Source organism: Staurois parvus, unplaced genomic scaffold, assembly GCF_062004578.1.
Source record: "Staurois parvus isolate SC_StPar_1 unplaced genomic scaffold, SC_StPar_1.0 ptg000025l, whole genome shotgun sequence".
Taxonomy (NCBI): Eukaryota; Metazoa; Chordata; class Amphibia; order Anura; family Ranidae; genus Staurois; species Staurois parvus.
Window position 1 is genome coordinate 19,082,455 of NW_028317821.1, and position 19,529 is coordinate 19,101,983.

General features: G+C 37.8%; 1 protein-coding gene across 1 annotated transcript in view; it reads left to right on the top strand.

Annotated features, from left to right (window-relative positions):
- The window catches only part of PTPRQ (protein tyrosine phosphatase receptor type Q), a 221,273-nt gene that overhangs the window by 125,449 nt on the left and 76,295 nt on the right, over nucleotides 1-19,529 (top strand). Inside the window, exons 21-26 of the mRNA XM_089652140.1 lie at nucleotides 2,282-2,468; nucleotides 7,717-7,961; nucleotides 8,575-8,641; nucleotides 11,495-11,653; nucleotides 16,585-16,795; nucleotides 18,422-18,495. Of these exons, the coding sequence (XP_089508266.1) occupies nucleotides 2,282-2,468; nucleotides 7,717-7,961; nucleotides 8,575-8,641; nucleotides 11,495-11,653; nucleotides 16,585-16,795; nucleotides 18,422-18,495 (943 nt within the window). The remainder of the gene's footprint in view (nucleotides 1-2,281; nucleotides 2,469-7,716; nucleotides 7,962-8,574; nucleotides 8,642-11,494; nucleotides 11,654-16,584; nucleotides 16,796-18,421; nucleotides 18,496-19,529) is intronic.

A 19,529-nucleotide genomic window follows, 5' to 3' on the forward strand; every position in this document is an offset into this window, starting at 1 on the left:
TCCTTAGGCTGCTCTGGAAAAAGACAGTGTGGTTGCTTTGAAGGAGCACAATATGACAATACTTGAACAAAAACGGACTGCATGGTCGAGTTGCCAGAAAGAAGCCTTTACTGTGCCAATGCCACAAAAAAGTCTGATTACAATATACCCGACAAGATCTTGGCAAACTTTACCAAGCTTTTTTGCGGCATTGGTGCAGTAAAGGCTTCTTTCTGGCAACTTGACCATGCATCTCTTTTATATTCAAGTATCGTCCTTTTGTGATCCTTCAAAACATTTTGAAAATAATTTTAAATTTAATTTAAATGCTATTTTAACCCATGTGTGTCACCTTGTGTGTCTGTACCAAGGACAAACATTCCAGGGTATGTAAACTTTTGATCATGGCCATTTGGATTATTTCTGTTATCATTATGGTTTAAAAAAGGAGCAAAACAACTATGTGATAATAAATGGCTTCATATGATCACTATCCTTAAATAAAAGACAGTCATTGACATGATCAGTGTTATTTTAATATCAATTTCACGATTCCTGCCAGGGTATGCAAACGTTTGAGCACAACTGAATATTTTGCTCAGTGTTATTAATATGGATACAAATGACTTTTTATTTGGTGAAAACGTACATAGCTGCCTAGCAAACCAGCAACAACTGAAAAGGGCAAACATATGAAAGAGATCAGCTTAACCTCCCTGGCGGTATTCCCGAGTGTAGCTCGGGGTAAAGTTTCAGCACTACAAGCGGTAACCCCGAGCTACACTCGGGCTTAACATGCGGCGCTGCTCCGGGATCTGTCTTCCCTTACCTTGTCCTGCGCTCCCACGATGTCCCTCCTGCAGTGTCCCCGGGAATGTAATCCGGCGGATGCCGGCATCTGTCATCTGGGTTCCATGCCCTGCGAGCTTCGGGACGTACAGGGACGGAACGGCAGGAAATCTGAAAATTACAAAAAGTGACATTCACTAAATACACTAAGATCACATAGTAAAACATTACTGTATCAAACCATTTCACATACATTTTGTCCCGAGTGCTTTGTCCTGTGCCCTGCCTGCGTTTTTACTGTTCTTTCTTCCTGGAAACTGAGAAATGTCCATGGCGTCCAAAAAGCGTCCCTTTAGGTCAAAAGCAGTTTTAGACCAGCTAGAGAACAGCGATAGTAAATTAGAACCACTTGCAGAATTGAGTGATAATGATTTGTGGGGAAATTCGTCATCAGACACTGAAAACGATTTTGCGACTTTGCTCAGTGATGTGCGAACTTGGCGCTATATTTCAAATTTCAGTGTTTTTGGTTTGATTATATTATTGAATTAAATTTATTATTATATTATTATTTTTTATGATTATTTATTAAATTATAATTTATGATTTCGTGTTTCAAATTGTAACATACCCGGGATGTTTACTAGACTCTTGTTCGGACAGATTTCAGTGAGTTATTCCTAAAAATTACAGGCCTACAATAAAAAAAATACATATTTCCATGCAAAAAAATGTACCGCTTTGAGCACAGAAGTATGGACATAATCAGACCGCTAGGGAGGTTAATGTTATATTAATGATATGTGTTCATGTACTAAAACCATGGTTTTCTGTGTAGTTTACAATTATCTATGTATGTGGTAGTAGCCATATTTGTCAATTTACCCATGGCTTCCCTGCCATAGCAAAAGAAAAGTGTCATGCCTCATGCCAAAACTGCACCCTGGTGAATAAACAAACATCTCTATCAGTATATGGGAAAAATGTATGATTTTTTTGGGCTTCCAGTTAGGAATAAACCGTCCATCACATTTTTTTTTAACTTACAAAACTTCCCTTTTTCTAAAATGTTACCCTAAATGAGCCATTTTCTTAAATAAGGGTTTCTACTGGTCAAAGAAATCAGAACTTTTTTTTAAACTAAACTGATAAATCGAACAATAAGGTAAGTCATCCCCCTCTTTACTGTACATTCCTGAATGTCTTATTGGGTAACAGAGATGTAGAAAAGCTTTGTTCCATAGGCTGCTGTTATGAGAAGCAGGGCCACTTTGTTTTTTGGTCAATTGCACTTGCAGCACTGGCTCAGTTCTAATGTGTTTGTTGGCTGATATATTGTAGAATGGAGGTGGAGGAGGGTTAATAACAGAATAGTTTGATCTTTATTGAAAAAAGTAGCAAATTCCCTAGTGTTCCCCTTTATGAGTGCACAAAAACTTGCTTCTGTATTTCATGCCTTAATTGTATGTTATGTACTGTACACCAAAAGTAACAAAAACGTATTTGCTTGCAGGTTAATGGTGCAGACTACAGGAAAGAGTTTGTACGGTGGAGTAATGAAAGTAAAAGTATTGAGGTGACAGGCCTGAAGCCATTTACAAGCTACTCTATAATAATTATAGCCTTTACTGGAGATCTAGAATCAGCTTTCACCGAGGGGAAGTCCAGTGATGCTGTGATTGCTACCACTCTTGAGGCAGGTATGTCTTCTATTTCCCTTTAAAATAAAAGCTATTACCAGGGGCAGACTGACAACTCATGGGGCCCCTGGGCAATAGGGGATCATGGGGCCCCTGTGTCCTTGCCCAAACTCAAAAAAGCCTATGAAAAAAGTACCAGGGGCATCTCATGGGGCCCCCTACTGACCCTGGGCCCTCGGGCAGTGCCCGAGTTTCCAAATGGTCAGTCCGCCCCTGGCTATTACAACACCTTTGATGATTGCATACAGTCATGGCCAAATGTATTGGCAGTATGTTGTATGAATATTTTCCTTGGCCTGTGACTGTAAATTATGCTACAGATAAAACTTGTTTTTAACATCACTCATGCTCTGAATACTTTTGTTCATTTTTATTAGTATTTCTTTTTGTTTTTGATAGGATTTAGGAGTGTTAAAAACCTTGTTAGCTTAGAACAGCTGTCTATTTTCCCAATGGGAAGATTCACCCTTACTACTCAACTCTACTTGTCAGTGGGGCCAATGATCAGAAACTCAAAATGCTGCAGGTGTTGACAATACAAAAATATAGAATGTCCTTCAAAAGGGACACCTGCTGCAGTGACAACTGTCTGAGAAGGGATTTCCCTTTACATTGAAGATGTTTCCTCTCGTGTCTTGTTGTGTCTCTAGGACAGAAAGTGAAATAAGACAACAAAAACAAAAACTTGACATGGATTTAAATTTTTTCCTACTATTATCCACAATTATAAAAAAAAACATTTGGGCTTTAAATGTACTTTAAAATGTGATAATTTGAAAGATAATTTTACACAAAAACTAATATAGATGCTGGAGAGTTAAAACTGTTTCTAATCTCTCTTTGAGACTGCCACTCAATCTACTGGGTTTATTTATACGGGTACGGGGAACACACCTATTATAACAAAAAGTCTAAAAATCCAAGGGGTGTTAACACAGAGATGGGATTTGTGGTGAGGAATTCACAGATAGATTCATGCTAGATTTAAAAAAATATAAAAAAAAAAAAATAGATCAGACTTCACCTATGATTTACCTTAATTACATCTACTGACCCCTCAATGGTTCTTTTTTGCATGAAAGAGCATTCAATAGCCATAATTTTTGGGTTCATAACGGAGAATGGTCAATGCAAAAGAGTTATAGCTTAACTATTATCCATTTGCAATATATGCAGTAGTAATAATAAAGGATAAATTAAGTACATCAGAAGTACAGTCATCGACAAAAATATTGGCACCCCGATATTTTTGTCAGATAATGTGCCACTTCACCCAGAAAATTGTTGCAATTACAAATGTTTCATGCACTCTCATGTTTATTTCTATTGTTTGTATTGGTATGACACAAAAAAAGGAGAAACAAAAAGCCAAATCTGACACATTCCATGCAAAACCCCAAAAATACACTGGACAAAATTATTTCCACCCTCAGTCTAATATTTGGTAGCACACCCCTTGGATAAAATAAATGAAATCAATCTCTTCCTGTAACCATCAATGAGTTTCTTACACCTCTGTACTGGAATTCTGGACCACTCTTTTGCCAGCAGCTCCAGGTCTCTCAGACTGGAAGGGTACCTTTTTCCAACTGCTCTTTTGAGATCTCTCCACAGGTGCTCTGTGGGATTGAGATTTGGACTCATTGCTGGCCAGTTTAGTACTCTCCAGGGTTTTGTCTGAAACCATTTTGAGTGCTTTTTGACATGTGCTTTGGGTCATTGTTTTGCTGTATGACCTCTGATGGAGACCTAATGCCTAAACATTTGTAATTGCAACAATTTTCTGTGTGAAGTGGCGCATTATGTGACAGAAATGCAGGGGTGCCAATACATTTAGCCATGACTGTACTTCTGATATACTCAATTTATACTTTATTATTACTACATATATTTCAAATGGATAACAGTTAAGCCATAACTTTTTTACATTGACCATTCCCCCCTTATGTACCCAAAAAATATGGCTATTGAGTGCTCTTTCATACAAGAAAAAAGTAATTAAGGGGTCGATAGATGTGGTAAAAAGTAAGCCATACGAAAAGCCTGATCCATTTTTTTTGGATGTTTAACTACCTCCTGTCCGGCCGTTGTATATAAATGGCCGGACGGTGGCAGTGCAGGGTCGGGTGGCCGTTTATAAACGGCCTCCCTGCCCCCTGCTTGTGCGAGCTCCCTGGGAGCGCGCAGAACCATGATCCGGTGCCCGTTGTGTCCTCCAGACACAGTGGAACACCAATCATCGTACGGGACCTCTGTGCGAGATCCCGATCATGTGATCACTGATTGGCCAATCAGTGATCACATGCAGAGTAGTAAGCAAGATGTCAATTCTGACATCATTGCTTACTATGTGTGAAATCTGTGAATGATCACAGAGGTCACTTGGTACAAGGCTATTCACAACAGCCTTGTACCATGTGACAAGCTGTGACCAATCACAGCTCACACAGTAGTTCTCAATGGCTGCAAGAATGCAGCCAGAGAGAAGGAGAAATGATTGCTTTTACAGCCTTTATGGGTGTAAAAGCAATGAGTGTGAAAAAAAAAAAAAATTTCATCACCCCCCACAAGTAGTACAGTGTCACCATGGTGACACTGTACTGCTAGGGTGACAGTATGTAAAAAAACAAAAAAAACAAATAATAATATAAAAAAAAAAATAAAAATGTAAAAAAAAGTTCAAAAATTTATAATTTTTGGTTATAAACTGATTTGGGTTATTTTTTTTTTATTTACTAAAAAGATAATGGAATACATTTTGGCCAAGATTTATAATGAAATATTATTTATTTGCAAAATTATATAAGAAAAACACTTTTTTTCAAAATTTTTGGACTTTTTCATTTACATAGCAAAAAAAAAAAAATCCCAGTGGTGAATATATACCACCAAAATAAAGCTTTATCTGTCTAAAAAAAATGCTAAAAAATTCATATGGGTACAGTGTTGCATGACCGCACGATTGTCATTCAAAGTGTGATAGCACTGAAAGCTGAAAATTGGCCTGGACAGGAAGGGGGGAAAAGTGTCCAGACTGGAAGTGGTTAAGAAATCTAGCTGTGCGAACTCCGCACTACAGATCCCATCTCAATGTCACCACCCCTTGGATTTTTAGTCTTCTTGTTATAATAGCGGTTTTCCTAGTACTCAGGGTGAATTTTCCATAACAAATAAACCCAGTAGATTGAGTGGGAGTCTGCAAGAACTATTAGAAACATCTGAATTCATTTTTGTCTAAAATTCCCTTTAATTTTACATTTAAATATTTAAATGATCACATTTTCAAGTATATTTTAAGCCCAAATGTTTAATGTTTGATTAATGTTTGATTAATGGTAGGAAATAATTAAAATCCATGTCAAGTTTTTGTTTTTGTTGTCTTATTTCACTTTCTGTCCTAGAGACACAACAAGACACGAGAGGAAACTTCTTCAAAGTAAAGGGAAATCCCTTCTCAGACAGTTGTCACTGCAGCAGGTGTCCCTTTTGAAGGACATTCTATATTCTTATATTGGCGACACCTGCAACATTTTGGGTTTCTGATCATTGGCCCCACTCACAAACAGAGTCGCGTAGAGAGGGTGAATCTTCCCATTGGGAAAATAAACAGCTGTTATAACCTAACAAGGTTTTTAACACTCCTACATCCTATCAAAAACAAAAAGATATACTAATAAATATAAACAAAAGTATTCAGAGCATGAGTGATGTTAAAAAAAGGTTTTATCTGTAACACAATGTCCCATCACAGGCCAAGGAATATATTCACAAAACAGGCTTGATTCACAAACATGGATGGGTTTTTATAACACTACTTATTTTATCTTCCAAAATTGTTCAATTCACAAACATAAATGTCACCAGGATGTATCATCTTTATTTTGTCATGTAAAGTTATTATTTATCTGTTAAAATTCCTATTTTCCCATAAATTAATATTTTAGCGCCCCCTCAAATGGTTCCTTGTTCTTCTCTCCTCCATAGACAACTGTTGAAACTCTCAGTTATCACCATCCTGAGGCAGTGTTATTTTAAGGAGTGTAATCTGTGTGGTTAACTTTGTGAATTGACTTTTACATTTTTTTTTATAATAGCAAATTGAAAAAACAAAAACAAAAGGAACATAATCACACTAGCAGTGGTAAAATACACTTACAGAGCTGATTAAACAAAGTGTGTTATGCATGTTTTTGAATTAAGATCTGAGAGTGAAGAAGTAAATATGGTTTGGTATGGAGCAATTCATGGGGCCCCCGGGCAATAGGGGATCATGGGGCCCCTGTGTCCTTGCCCAAACTCAAAAAAGCCTATGAAAAAGGTACCAGGGGCATCTCATGGGGCCCCCTACTGACCCCGGGCCCTCGCACAGTGCCCGAGTTTCCAAATAGTCAGTCCGCCCCTGGTATGGAGGATATAGTATCAGAACAAGAGAAAACCAGGTTTGTGAATTAAGCCTATAGTAATCTAAATGTGTGTCATCTACACTATATGCTGACCTGTTGACATCTCCATTGCCAATAATGTATAAGCAGTTCAAATACACTGAAAATTAACACAAAGATATTTGGATGTAAATGAGTGCTAACATTAAAGGAACAGGTGCAGAATACTGTATATACTGTACATCAGACTTAGGGGCCATAGTGAAAGTCCTCCAAAGTAGACATAAAGTAGCAATAGTAGTCAGGTTATCCTCAGGTATGCTGCCCTCTTCAGACTGGAGTTATTTCTATAATGAACAGTTTAAAAAGGTGCATTATTTTTACAGAGCTTATTAGAATATTTAAATGCCAAAAACATACTCATAGAAGCCAAAAAGGCTAAACACCTCAACTGGTACAAAGACCCCAAAACAGAAAATGGAAACAAGATGTGCTCTGTATGGCCTGGACCTCACTCACCAGTAGGCAATTGATCTGACAAGTTTCAAGGGTGAGACCCTCTTCTTCAGTCATTGTATTAGCTTGTTTGCTTGCCAGTTAGTGAAGTCCAGGCCACTCACACATCCTGTTTCCATTGTCAGTTTTGAGGTCTTTGTACCCCTTGAGCCTTTTTGGCTTCTGTGAGTATGTTTTTCACAACTATATTTTCTAATAAACTCTTTTAAAGGTAATGCACAAAGCTGTGTGTTTTTTTCTATTGAGTGCTATCTATATGCTGTGCATCGTAAGAAATGGATATGTATTATATTTGTTTTAGTAATTAAATAGTATAATACAACAATGACTGTGTTACTATTTTGTTTTAGTGCCAAACGATCCTCCTAAGAACATAACAATTGAAAAGATACCAAATGAAGTGACCAAAGTTCAGATGACCTTTATTCCACCATCAGAGCCTAATGGAAATATTCAAATGTTTCAAGCAGTTGTATACAAAGAAGATGATCCGTCAAAGACCCATATTCGCAATCTAAGTATCATTAGACGAGATGAAGCATCTGTAACTGCTATTATTGAAGGACTTAAAGGCGGCTATACATATAACATAAGTGTGAGGACTTACTGATTATAGTACAGTAATCATTGAAAGGAACTCTGTGATGTTTCCTTCTGAAAATACAGTTTCTTGGTTTTAAAAAGATCCCTTATGTTGATAATATAGCGATGTTCACATTTCACTTTTATAAAATTTATTAATAGAGGTTCAGCCTCAAAGTGGATATATGCTTGTACAGACATTCGGGGCATATTTGTAAAGTAGTGAATGTGACAGTCACCATTTACAGGTGGTTATTCATTCACCAGGAAGATTCACATGTGGTAAATATTTGGTACATGTCACATTCACAGCTTTTTAAATACAGTATGCCTAACAGTCTGGTTAATGTATTTTAACAAAATCCAAGTAATTCCTAAACCACATCTAACTTGCTTCAAAAATGACCACATAGCCTTGTTTGTGTGCCCACGTGATCAGAAATGCATACCTTCTAGAAAAGGGTCCATATGCATCCATGGTTATGTACAACCCTTCTTGACCTCTCTGTTTATATATATTTTTTACAAGCACTTTTTGTAACATATAAAAATCATGTGGATAGTGCATTTTGAGCATTTGCTTACAGACTAGAATATTTTACATTATTTTCATGTTTACATTGTAGATATATGCAGTCAATGGTGCTGGAGCAGGACCAAAAATCCAAATGAGAGTTACTATGGATGTAAAAGGTACCGTTCACTGTTTTATACATTGCTTCCCAAAAGCTGAAATGCAAAAATGTGGTCACTTTAATTGTTGGAAAAAATATTTTTAGGGAAGGAATCAGCTGAACTAAAGTGCAGCTAAGTCTAAAGCTGAACCTTTTTTAGACATTTTTATATAATGCATATGAAATGTTTTGCAGATTACTATATGTATTACAATACAATTAATATTTTCTGTAACAGTTATAGAAAACAGTCTTCACAGTCAACCTCAGTTTGGGTTACAGTCTTGTTTGTTATGGCTTGCAAATAATGGAGGTTTTAGCAATGTATGGGAATAGTTGAGTGGGATTAATGTGAAATTGGTGAGGTTTTTAAATTGGTGGGGGGAGGCTTTGAGTGCAGTTATAAAGTATGTAATCATGGCACAAATTAATAGTTGATATGTTCTTATTTTGAGTCTGTCACTCAGCAGACACTCCCATTTTGGAGGAACACTAATCTCTTAGCTAGCAAAATCCAACCCTGCTGACAGATTTTTCCACTGACATCTCAGTGTTAACTAAGGTCTGAAGGTACTTGAACATGTCAGATCTGGGACCAAATCTGGTAGGATTGGGCAGTGACCATATAAAGGGAAATAAATAAAATTAAGGAAAATAGTAACAACCCTCGACATTTTATACTTCAATTTCTCACAAAAAAATAATGATTTTTGATGGGTTTGTTAACTGTGACATTTTTCAAGTACTTATTTTCTCTGTTGCCCCACAATCAAGAACTGTTTTGTGGTAATGGCAAAACTGCTGGCAACAATTGTTCTTAATGCATCCCTATGGAGTGTTGCTCGAATCGGTGAAGAATAGAGATTTATAGCACAGCACAACTCAGTGCTTTAGCAGTATTGCTTGTAACTCTAGGAAATAAATTGCTAGCTGCATCACTGAAACTAGTAATTTGTAGATCTGTTCTACAAAACTGCCCATCTGACTTTTGATGTTTTTTGTATTGGTTGAACTAGATTTTTTTTTCAACCAGATTAACTATGTAACTATGTGGTAGTAGCCTAACTATAGTATTAGCTAATTTCCTCTGTTTCCCCTGACAGATTTACTTTATTGTCTATGAGCTTCTTAAGACACCATCAACATTGTTTATCAACATCTGCTAAATAAAAATAAATTAGAATCAAACTTATATTCCACAATTTGCATTTTTCCAGAACAGATTTAAACTAGATTGGCTGCTTTGGGGCAGTACAGAGAATTCTCATCTAGCACAATAGAATAAATAGGGCAGAGGATTCCAATGTGCAGAGCCAAAACTGATTTTATTTTCTTCTTTGAGATTATGGATCTGTAAAAAATAAAATGACTAAAGCTGGCCATTCATGGTTTGAAGTTCAGTCTGGCCATTGTGGCACTCATCTCCACATTCTGATGGCAGGGGAGTTTCCCAACTGTCAGAATACAATGTCTCAGAGGGGATAAATGTGTGGATGGGGGAACAGGGTAAGTATTTTTGTTCCAACATTGGATGAAAAAAAAAAGACTCACCTGTGGGCAGCCAAAGAGCCAACTCAATATCTCTGCTGAATTGGGATACATTATTAATGGGCTTTGCGCTAAGGCTGCTCATTTTTTGAGCAGACCGCAAACACCACCATACAGGTTTTAATGGATCTGCAAAATTTTCTTTTTAATGCAGCAAACCACAACACACAGATGGTTCACATCTGGATGTTGTGGTGCATAGAAACTAATGTGTGTTGTAGTCCAAAACCAAGATTTATTTCAAGGCCATTCATAAGCAATAACCACAGTTTTGTGCGATACGGTACTGCAGTAAAGTGAATAGAGCATTAGTATAGAAATTATATATTTAGATATACATTGCAGCGGTACCATATGCATATAATACAAATATGTTAACAATCAAGCTGTAGTGTATAATGATAAAGTAACAGAAGGGCAGACATATTTGCATTTATCTGAGAAAATAATGATCCAAATTCCTTCAGTCATATTTTATTTGGCCATATACAGGGGAATTGACTAAGCTTCCTGAGCCAATCAGCAGCAGCATCTGCTTTGTTTTCTAAGTTTAGAAAACTGGTGCAGGTTTTTTGTAGGCACCACCCTTTGTTAGTTTACCCCAAAATACCCACAGAAATAGAGGATCAGACAGTTTAAACATAATTCACTTTCTTCACAGATAAAAAGAACAAATATTTAGATATGTGATTGGTCAAGTAGCTCAAAAGGGCAGCTGTTATTACTCTTACTCAATCACCCATGCCATCAAAACTGTTAAAATGTATGTAAACCCAAACATTGATCCTACCTTACTTGTTCTGTTTTGGTCTGTGAAATATACAGTTGAAAGCCTTTTGTTATATCTGTCAGAATACACAGATCAGTGCTGCAGCCATTGGATGCAAATGCTGATCAAATGCTGGTTTTCCTGCAGGACCATTTGACAGAAGCTGATCATTAGATCAGCTTCTGAGGAACAGACAGCGGTTCACACGGAGCAAAATGTGTCTGGTTCCTGCCGAACCGGCCAATTTTTGGTCCGTGTATACCAGCCTTAAGTGTTGTCACCTTAAGACAGGGAGTGTTACTGATTACCAGGTGAAAATAATGGATAAAGAGCCATAAAAAAGTAAAGTAATGCAGCCACTACATTTAAGTATTTGCAGGCTGCAATATAGTGCATTGTTATTCTTGGGTTTGGATATACTTTAACATTTGGATATATCGCTCAATTGTACAAGTGTTTAAAAGATAAAAAATAATAATAGCTAGATGCATGTTTCCTTCAAAAAAGCAAATTGTATTCATTATTTTACAGTATATCATTGTTTTTTGCTGGCAGAACCACCTCATCCCATAATGAAACCTGTGCCCATTTATGACTCAAGCGGGAGTGTTGTGGTTACATCAACAACCATTACTGTTAAAATGCCAATATGCTACTTCAGTGATGTTAATGGACCAATTAAAAAAATTCAGATTCTTGTTTCAGAAAGTGGAGGTAAGAAGCTGTTTCCTCACGTTAGTCTATTTGCACATTTCTCACTACTTAAAAAAATAATAAAACTAGACTAAATACTTGTATGTAATATGCTATGCTGCTTTGTGGTTGATGTTTTCAAGGTCCCATAATTATAGTTTTTGGATCTTTGGCTGATGACTGATATTTGGAACTCACAAGCTCCAGATGTTTCCAGCTGCTAGCTAACAATGTCTCATGTAAATAGGTTAAAAAGGCAGGAATGAATAGAGGCGTCAAGTGCGCCAAGCTTAAAAATGTTTTGCTAAACAGAACAAAAGCAAACTTTTTAATAAAATACAGAAAAGTCAATACAGTTAGTCAACAGTCATCAGCTCGAGAAAGAAATAGAGAAGCTAAATACACATTTGTTATTATGAATACACTGAAGCGAGCTATAATGCCAATAGAAAGCTTCCAAGATACGAATCGAGGCTGAAGTTAGGAAAACACTCTTCATATTGAGCAAGTAATTCAAAATGCAGTTCAGCTGATTTCCCCATATGAATTCAGGGGTCAAATTTGTAGATTCCAAGTCAAATCCATATATGTGCAAATAATTTCTGCTAGGCAAATTGTCTATCCCTGTACCAAAAATAAGGGGATTGCCTGTAAGCTAGTGATAGAGATAAAATGAGACATGTTTGATAGGGCATTGTAAACACCATCAGTAATTGGCAAAATTACTTTGGTATACTGAAAGCTAATAGGTTGCTATGGTTTACTGCACATATTAATAATACTTAAACCCTACCTTATTACAAAGCTTTGATGAGTCATAAAAGTATCTAGACTCTTTGGGGTCCTTATCCAAGATGAAACAATAAACCATGATATTTCTTCATTATTAATAAGTTAGCTGTCATAAGACTCACATAAACATAATTTCCGATGCTTCCAATAATATACTTTAAGCCTCAGGGCTAGTGTTTTCATGTGCCTAATAAGAAATCTATCCCTAATTGTGGAGTGATTTAGTCTTCTTTGCGTTTCATCTCAGCCTTGACTTTGGATTTGTATTAGGTTTCTGTCCAGTTTGACAATCATCTTTTAATTTTGAATTGAAGGGATCTATCTGTTTCCAAAGTCCCCTGACCTCGCATTAGCTGACATCCAGCTATATTGCCCTGGTACTAAAAATAACATTGAGATAGTGACCTAGAGGGTGAAAAAGTGAAGCAAAATAAATATGATGTCTTTGGGTCAGTAAATTCTCTACTTTAAATGTTTTTGTTCATGTTAAGTGATTAATTTTCAATCTGAACAAAGTAAGCAAAACCAGAACTGGTTATACATTGCTGAACTTTGCAACTGATCTAAGCTTTACTTGGAATAATGTGGTATTACAGGAGCTGTCAGATGAACAATACAAGCATTTGCATGCCGCAGTAGTACTTGTAACTGGTGACAGAGATATTCCAGTATACATCTTAAAGGTCAGTTCTCCCCTAACATGAGAATGGAACCTTCACTGTAAATATGCTTATAAAAAAAATCCTACTAGTCAGAAGAAAAATTCACAGCTAGTTGGGGTGATTAAGGTCTAGTGCTGTATATATATTTGGTACTTGTTGGCTCTTACCTTTGGGAGCAGGTTATGAAGGAGGCACAAAGCCTAACTTTTTTCTTATTTTGATTCTCTCTTCCCTGTTCTGTTCTGGACATTTGTGACTAAATTCAGCAATGCAAATGCATTCAAGCTGTTACATAAAAAAAATCAATCTCTAGAAATTCTAAGCTCATCACTTGGGAGCCTGTAAATCATTTTGAAATATCAGAATCCCTTAGCAATTAAGAAAAACAAGCAAAAATGTGTTAATCTCTAAAAACTTAAACTTGCCCTCTGTTTTACCATTGAGGAATACAGGTCATGGTTTTGTGATAAATTGTAACTGAGAACTCAACTCCCTACTGATTTTTATCCAAATGAACACAGATTTGAGAAATGTGTGCAGATAATGTGCTATCTACCTTTGCTATTGACTGGCCTTTATTTTTTATTAAAATATATAATTTTTTGGAACCTCTGTTTCTTTTATAACAAGAAAAAAAACAAGTTTTGCCTTTGATAGATATATCTAAATTAAAAATATAATGCACAACCAATATAAGAAATAGATTAACCTTATTACCCATCTCAACTTTACTCTATTGGGTTGGAAAATTGCCAGGTAAGTTAACATTGTTTTCTGGCTACATTCACATTTCTCTGTTTTAGTGCAGTGCATACAGATAAAATCCCCTTTGCTGCATCTTAGGTACAGGTCCTGCAAAACATTCATAGAGATATGTGATAATGCATGTAAAATATGTTTAAAATGCCTTATACTGCTACTATATTACATGAAATTATAAGAGTGCAGATGTAGTCTGAATAAACATTTGAAATTATGATTATTGTTTGTTACTATCAGAAGCTCCCATATACTGGTATCCTTGCCATCTATACCCAAAATAACAGTACTGGTTTATAGGTGCTATGTACATATCTAAGTTGGGTTTGCTTGGGTAAGTGGAAGTGTGCTAACACAGTTTCCAGAATCTCAAAGAGCAGTGCTCCTGATTTATTTAAGGCTTTGTGTTTCATAAGAGTACTTAAGCTGATACACTATAAACCTATAGACCAGGGGTAGCCAACATTTCAGAGGTTGAGGTCTACCTGGACAACATGGAGTAAAGCAAAGATCCCCTGGGGGGTTCTAGGCGGTGTCCTTAAAAAAAAATCATTATTATTATTATATAGTATTTATATAGCGCCAAAGGGTTTGTTCAATGCTGTACAATAGCAGGGGACAGAACATGAGACAGGACAGAAATAATACAATACACGAGGGGTTCGAGGGCCCTGCTCTTTCGAGCTTACAATCTAGAAGGGAGGGGAAGTACAGTAGTGTCCTCTGTCCCTCTTTATATCACCCCCACTGTAATGCCCTGTACTGTGGGGGGGCAGAGGACACTACAGTGGGGGGGTGATGAAAAGGGACAGAGGACACTGCATTGGGGGGTCTTCTACCCCCCAATGCTGTGTCCTTTTCCCCCCTCTTCTCCCAGTAGTGTCCTGTACCCCCCACAGCAGTGTCCTCTGCCCTCCTCTATAGCATACCCCCTCTGTACTGTCCTGTACCCCCCAATGCAGTGTCCTCTGCCCCCTTTTCATCACTCCCCACTGTAGTGTCCTCTGCCCCCTCCCCCCCACATTAGTGTCCTGTACCCCCAATGCTGTGTCTTTTGCCCCCTCCCACCCACAGTAGTGTCCTCTCCCCCCTTCACACCACATTCCCCACTGTTGTATCCTCTGTCCCCTTTCCCCCCAGTAGTGTCCTGCACTCCCCCCAAAACCAGTGTCCTTTGCCCCCCTTCACATCACCCCCCCCCCCACTGTTTAGTGTCCTCTACCCTGCCCCATCGCTGTGTCCTCTGTCTCCCCATCCCCCAAATCAGTGTTCCCTGTCCTTTTGTAATCATAAATACCCCCCACTGTAGTTTACTCTGCCCCCCCACAGAGTATCCTAAGCCCCCACTCTCCCACAGTGTCTCCTAACCCTCCCCACAGAGTCTCCTGTGTCCCCCTCCCACAGGGTCTGCTAAGGCCCCATCCCACAGTGTCTCTTAAGCTCCCTACAGTGTCTCCTAACCCCCCTCCCTCAGAGTCTCCCTAGCCCCCCTCCCACAGAATCTCCTGTGTCCCTCCTCCCACAGAGTCTCCTGTGTCCCCCCTTCCTCAGTGTCTCCTAAGACCCCCCACAGTGTCTCCTGTGTCCCCCTCCCACAGAGTCTCCTGTGTCCCCCTCTCACAGTGTCTCCTAAGCCCCCCTCCCCACAGTATCTCTTGTGTACCCTTCATTTCACACACACAGGTTGCACTTCCTACCTGTCAGTGTGTGTAGAGCAGAGCGGAGGTCAGAAGACAACACAGTGCTGGGTGGAAGTAGGGAGCTGCCAAGCCCCACCCTCCATCCAGCACTATGCTACCTCCTGCTCTCTTCTCTGCAGGTAACATGAGAGGCTGGGGGGAGGCAGAGCAGTGGTCATGAACGACCTGTCGGCTCCCCGCAGTCGACCGGTCGATGGGTTGCCGACCCTTGCTGTAGACAATGGGCTCATTCATTAAGTGGTATCTTACTGCATTCGAGTATGTGGTAGGATACCGCATAGCATTTTAAAAAAAACATTTTAATTAACTAAAAAAACTCTAGTAAAATATCGCATAAGCAATATAAAAAACAAAATATTTGCATTTTAGGGCATTATTAAAATGATCATAATTTAAAGCCCACTCCAGACCAAGCCTTGTTTTTTTTTTTTTGGATAAGGGTTGGAAAAGTCAAGTTTTTATCACTTCCGGAGAATCCATAGAGAGATTTTGACGAAAATCTTTTTCCAAATGGGTGTTATTATGGACAAGCAGTAATGGGAAGCCCCTTCAATGTAGACTGTTAAAGAAAATGCTTTTATGCTAATAGGTATTTAAATGTTTACGTCTTCCTGTCAGAGTGAAATATGTTCCCCTCTTTCTGGTGTCATAAGAATAGGAATAAGGACTAAATAATCAAAATAAGGTTATAGACAGCAGCACAAACCTGCTATTACACTTTCTATCAATTTTGGCTGTAAATAAATATCTAATATTATTTGTTATCTATATGTATACCATATGCTGATGTATAAAAAAAACAGAGATTCACATGTGTTGTGATATGTATTTCTACAGTGTAATTGCTGTGATTTTATCATTGGAAGTTGGCCAGCTATAAAACATTAAGACCACCAGGGTGGTCATTCACTGTAGAGCAAAATCTCTATACTGTTTTAGCACGTGTCACATAATTCTATGAGATTAAAATATTCTCTTGGTGCATTCAGTTATTTGTTTTATGAATTCATCTGACATTCCCGTGTGCTTTACATTACAGCTCAACACGATGGGAATATCACCAAGTGGCATGAAGCCTATTTCCAAAAACCAAGACCATATTTTACAAATGAAGGCTTTCCAAATCCACCATGTCCTGATGGGACAAGCAGATTCTTCAGCAAGCAGGAAGTATATGTCATTGGAGCTGACAATACCTGCTTGCTACAGGAGTTTTGTAATGGACCCCTAAAACCAAGAAGACAGTATATGTATGTTTATATAGTCATGATACTGTATATTAAATTTTTTTTTTTGTTTTTTGCAAACTTGCTGTTGAGTTTGTCTAGCAGTGTTTTTATTTAAAGGTATCATGAGATACTAAACCTAAGCATTTTTTATGGTTGCTTACTTTAATAAATTATTAAATGCATAATATTTGTCTTATATAAAATATATAAATGCTTTAGGCATTGTAGTAAATTATAAAAGCAGTATATAGCATATGCATTAGATGTAATTAATGGCTTTCAATTACTTTTAGAAGCATAGAAAAGCCAGCCTACAGAAGCTAATTGACTCACTCATTTAAAAGCAGCTGGTTTGGTAAATAAAGTCAGTCTTTGATAGTAGCTTCACTGTATGTGAATTAGTGAAGGATTGATAACTTAACACCTCTTCAGTGAAACATCCCTGGGGAACTTCCCCATCCCATTGTGTTCCAATTAATAGCTTCCTATCTAGCCACATCAGCAAGGCTGCTCACCCACAACAAACAAATTGGCTGTGATAGATAGTTGTGTGCCATGAAGTATTCTATACAGCCACACTGTTGAACATATAAATCATAAATCAGGGAAGTGGTGGCAAAAATCTTTCAGTGAATAGATATCAATAATTACAACATTTCATATATAGTTCTACAACTTGTTGCATTGCCTAGAATAATTCAGTGTTTTGCTGATTTAAGGCCAGATGCCATGTTTTCTGTTAATTTGAAAATGATCACAATCCCTTGTGTGTGGTTGCCCTGACTGTAAAGTCCAACAATCCTACAACTGCTCTGCTATTGTTACCAGCCATATACATTCACATCCAACTCAGGCTCAGGTTTAAGAATTCTGTGCAGACACAATCAATGTTTGCTAGTTTAGGCATGCAGCATCCACAGGGATATACAGCACAATAATATGCATCAATGCCATCTTTATTCAGCTGTAATTTATATCTTTGGCCTAAAGCCTAGTACACACTATGAGAAAATCAGACGACCGATCATCTGATTTTCCACGAAAATGCGCATCATGATGTAGTCAGAATGGTATTGATTTGTAAGAAAATTCACGGCCAACAAAGGCAAGCATAAGCAAACGTAGCTACGTACTAGTGAAGTAGAAGAGGAAGCCTAGAGTCATTCTATGCTTCTGCTTATGTGCATTTTTTTCTATTCTATTATTTCCATATGATTACTGTACACGAAAATCGGATGTTGTGTTCACATACGATAACAATTTTCTAGCCTTACACCCTCAGTTTTTGTAATCCAAAAAGTCAGAAATGGCCATCGAAAGTACTATACTAAAGATCAGAAAGTGGCCAAATGTTTCTGGTACAGAAATTTTGTACGATTTTCTGATCGCGTGTACATGCCATTAGGCATCTGTTGTTGCTAAAATTATGAACAGGTCTGCTAACAAGCTAAAGTTGTTTATGTACCCCTAAAGATGGTGTAAACTAAGCTAAAAACGTGAAGCGTTATTTGAATAAGGCCAGCAGAAATATTTTAAATTGGTATTGTGTAAATTCTGCTAATTCAGTGCTGGGTGGAAAACAATCTATATATGTTTTTGTATCATTTGTTACCACTTGTATTAATATTCTGCTTTTTTCTCCCATAGATTTAAATTTAGAGCTACAAATTTTAAAGGACAGTATACCGACTCTAATTTTTCTATTCCTATAAAAACATTAGGTAAGAATACATAAATGGCAGAGCTTATGTTTGTTTCAGCTTTGGAAATATGATGTAGTATAGATTGTGTCTAGCAAAATGAAATCATTTATAGAGTTCTGAAGTAAATTTGTTGTTTTATGTCAAAGGAATATACTCTTAAAGTGGTTCTAAAGGCTCAAGGTTTTTTATCTTCATGCATTCTATGCATGAAGGTAAAAAAACCTTCTATGTGCAGCAGCTCCCCCAGCCCCCCTAATACTCACTTAAGCCCCCTCTCAATCCAGAGGTGTGCACTGGAGTCTTGGCTATCCCGGGACTCCATCTTCTCATTGGCTGAGACAGAAGTGGGAGCCATTGGCTCTCACTGCTGTCAATCACAACCAGTGAGCCAATGAAAAGAGAGAGGGGGTGGGGCCGAGCCACGGCTCTGTATGTGAATGTGCACACAGAGCAGCGGGTGCCCCCATAGTAAGTTGCTTGCTGTGGGGGCACTTGACAGGAGGGAGGGGCCAGGGGAGCCAGTGGGGGACCCAAGGCTGCTGTGTGCAAAACCACTGCACACAGTGGGTAAGTATAAACACGTTTGTTATTTTTTCTTAAAAAAAATAAACCTTTAGAATCACTTTAATGCAAATGGCCACAGGTTATCTTATTTAGCACTGGATGTGTGGTATCTTTCAGTAGTGTCTTCCCTAATTCCTTTGTGCAGCAGTTTAGGTGCACTGATGCAGTGATAGCTGCCCTCCTAGCTCACCTTTTCTCTGATTTTCTCCAAAACCCCAAAAATGAGGCATATATTTCATTTTCAGCAAATGTCTGCAAGGTTAGAAGTTGACACCTGAAACTCCAGAAATGTTTCATCTACCCCAAGTCCACAAGAAATAACGTCTGAAATGTATTAAAAAATAAGGCCTGTATACACAGGCATTTGTTCACATCACAATTTCTTTCCACCCTGTACAAGTCAATGGAACTGCACAATCTTCTTAAAATTGCTTCCTACAGCTTAGGTCAGCTGCAGGTCAAATACACCTATATAGGAAAGATCAGGT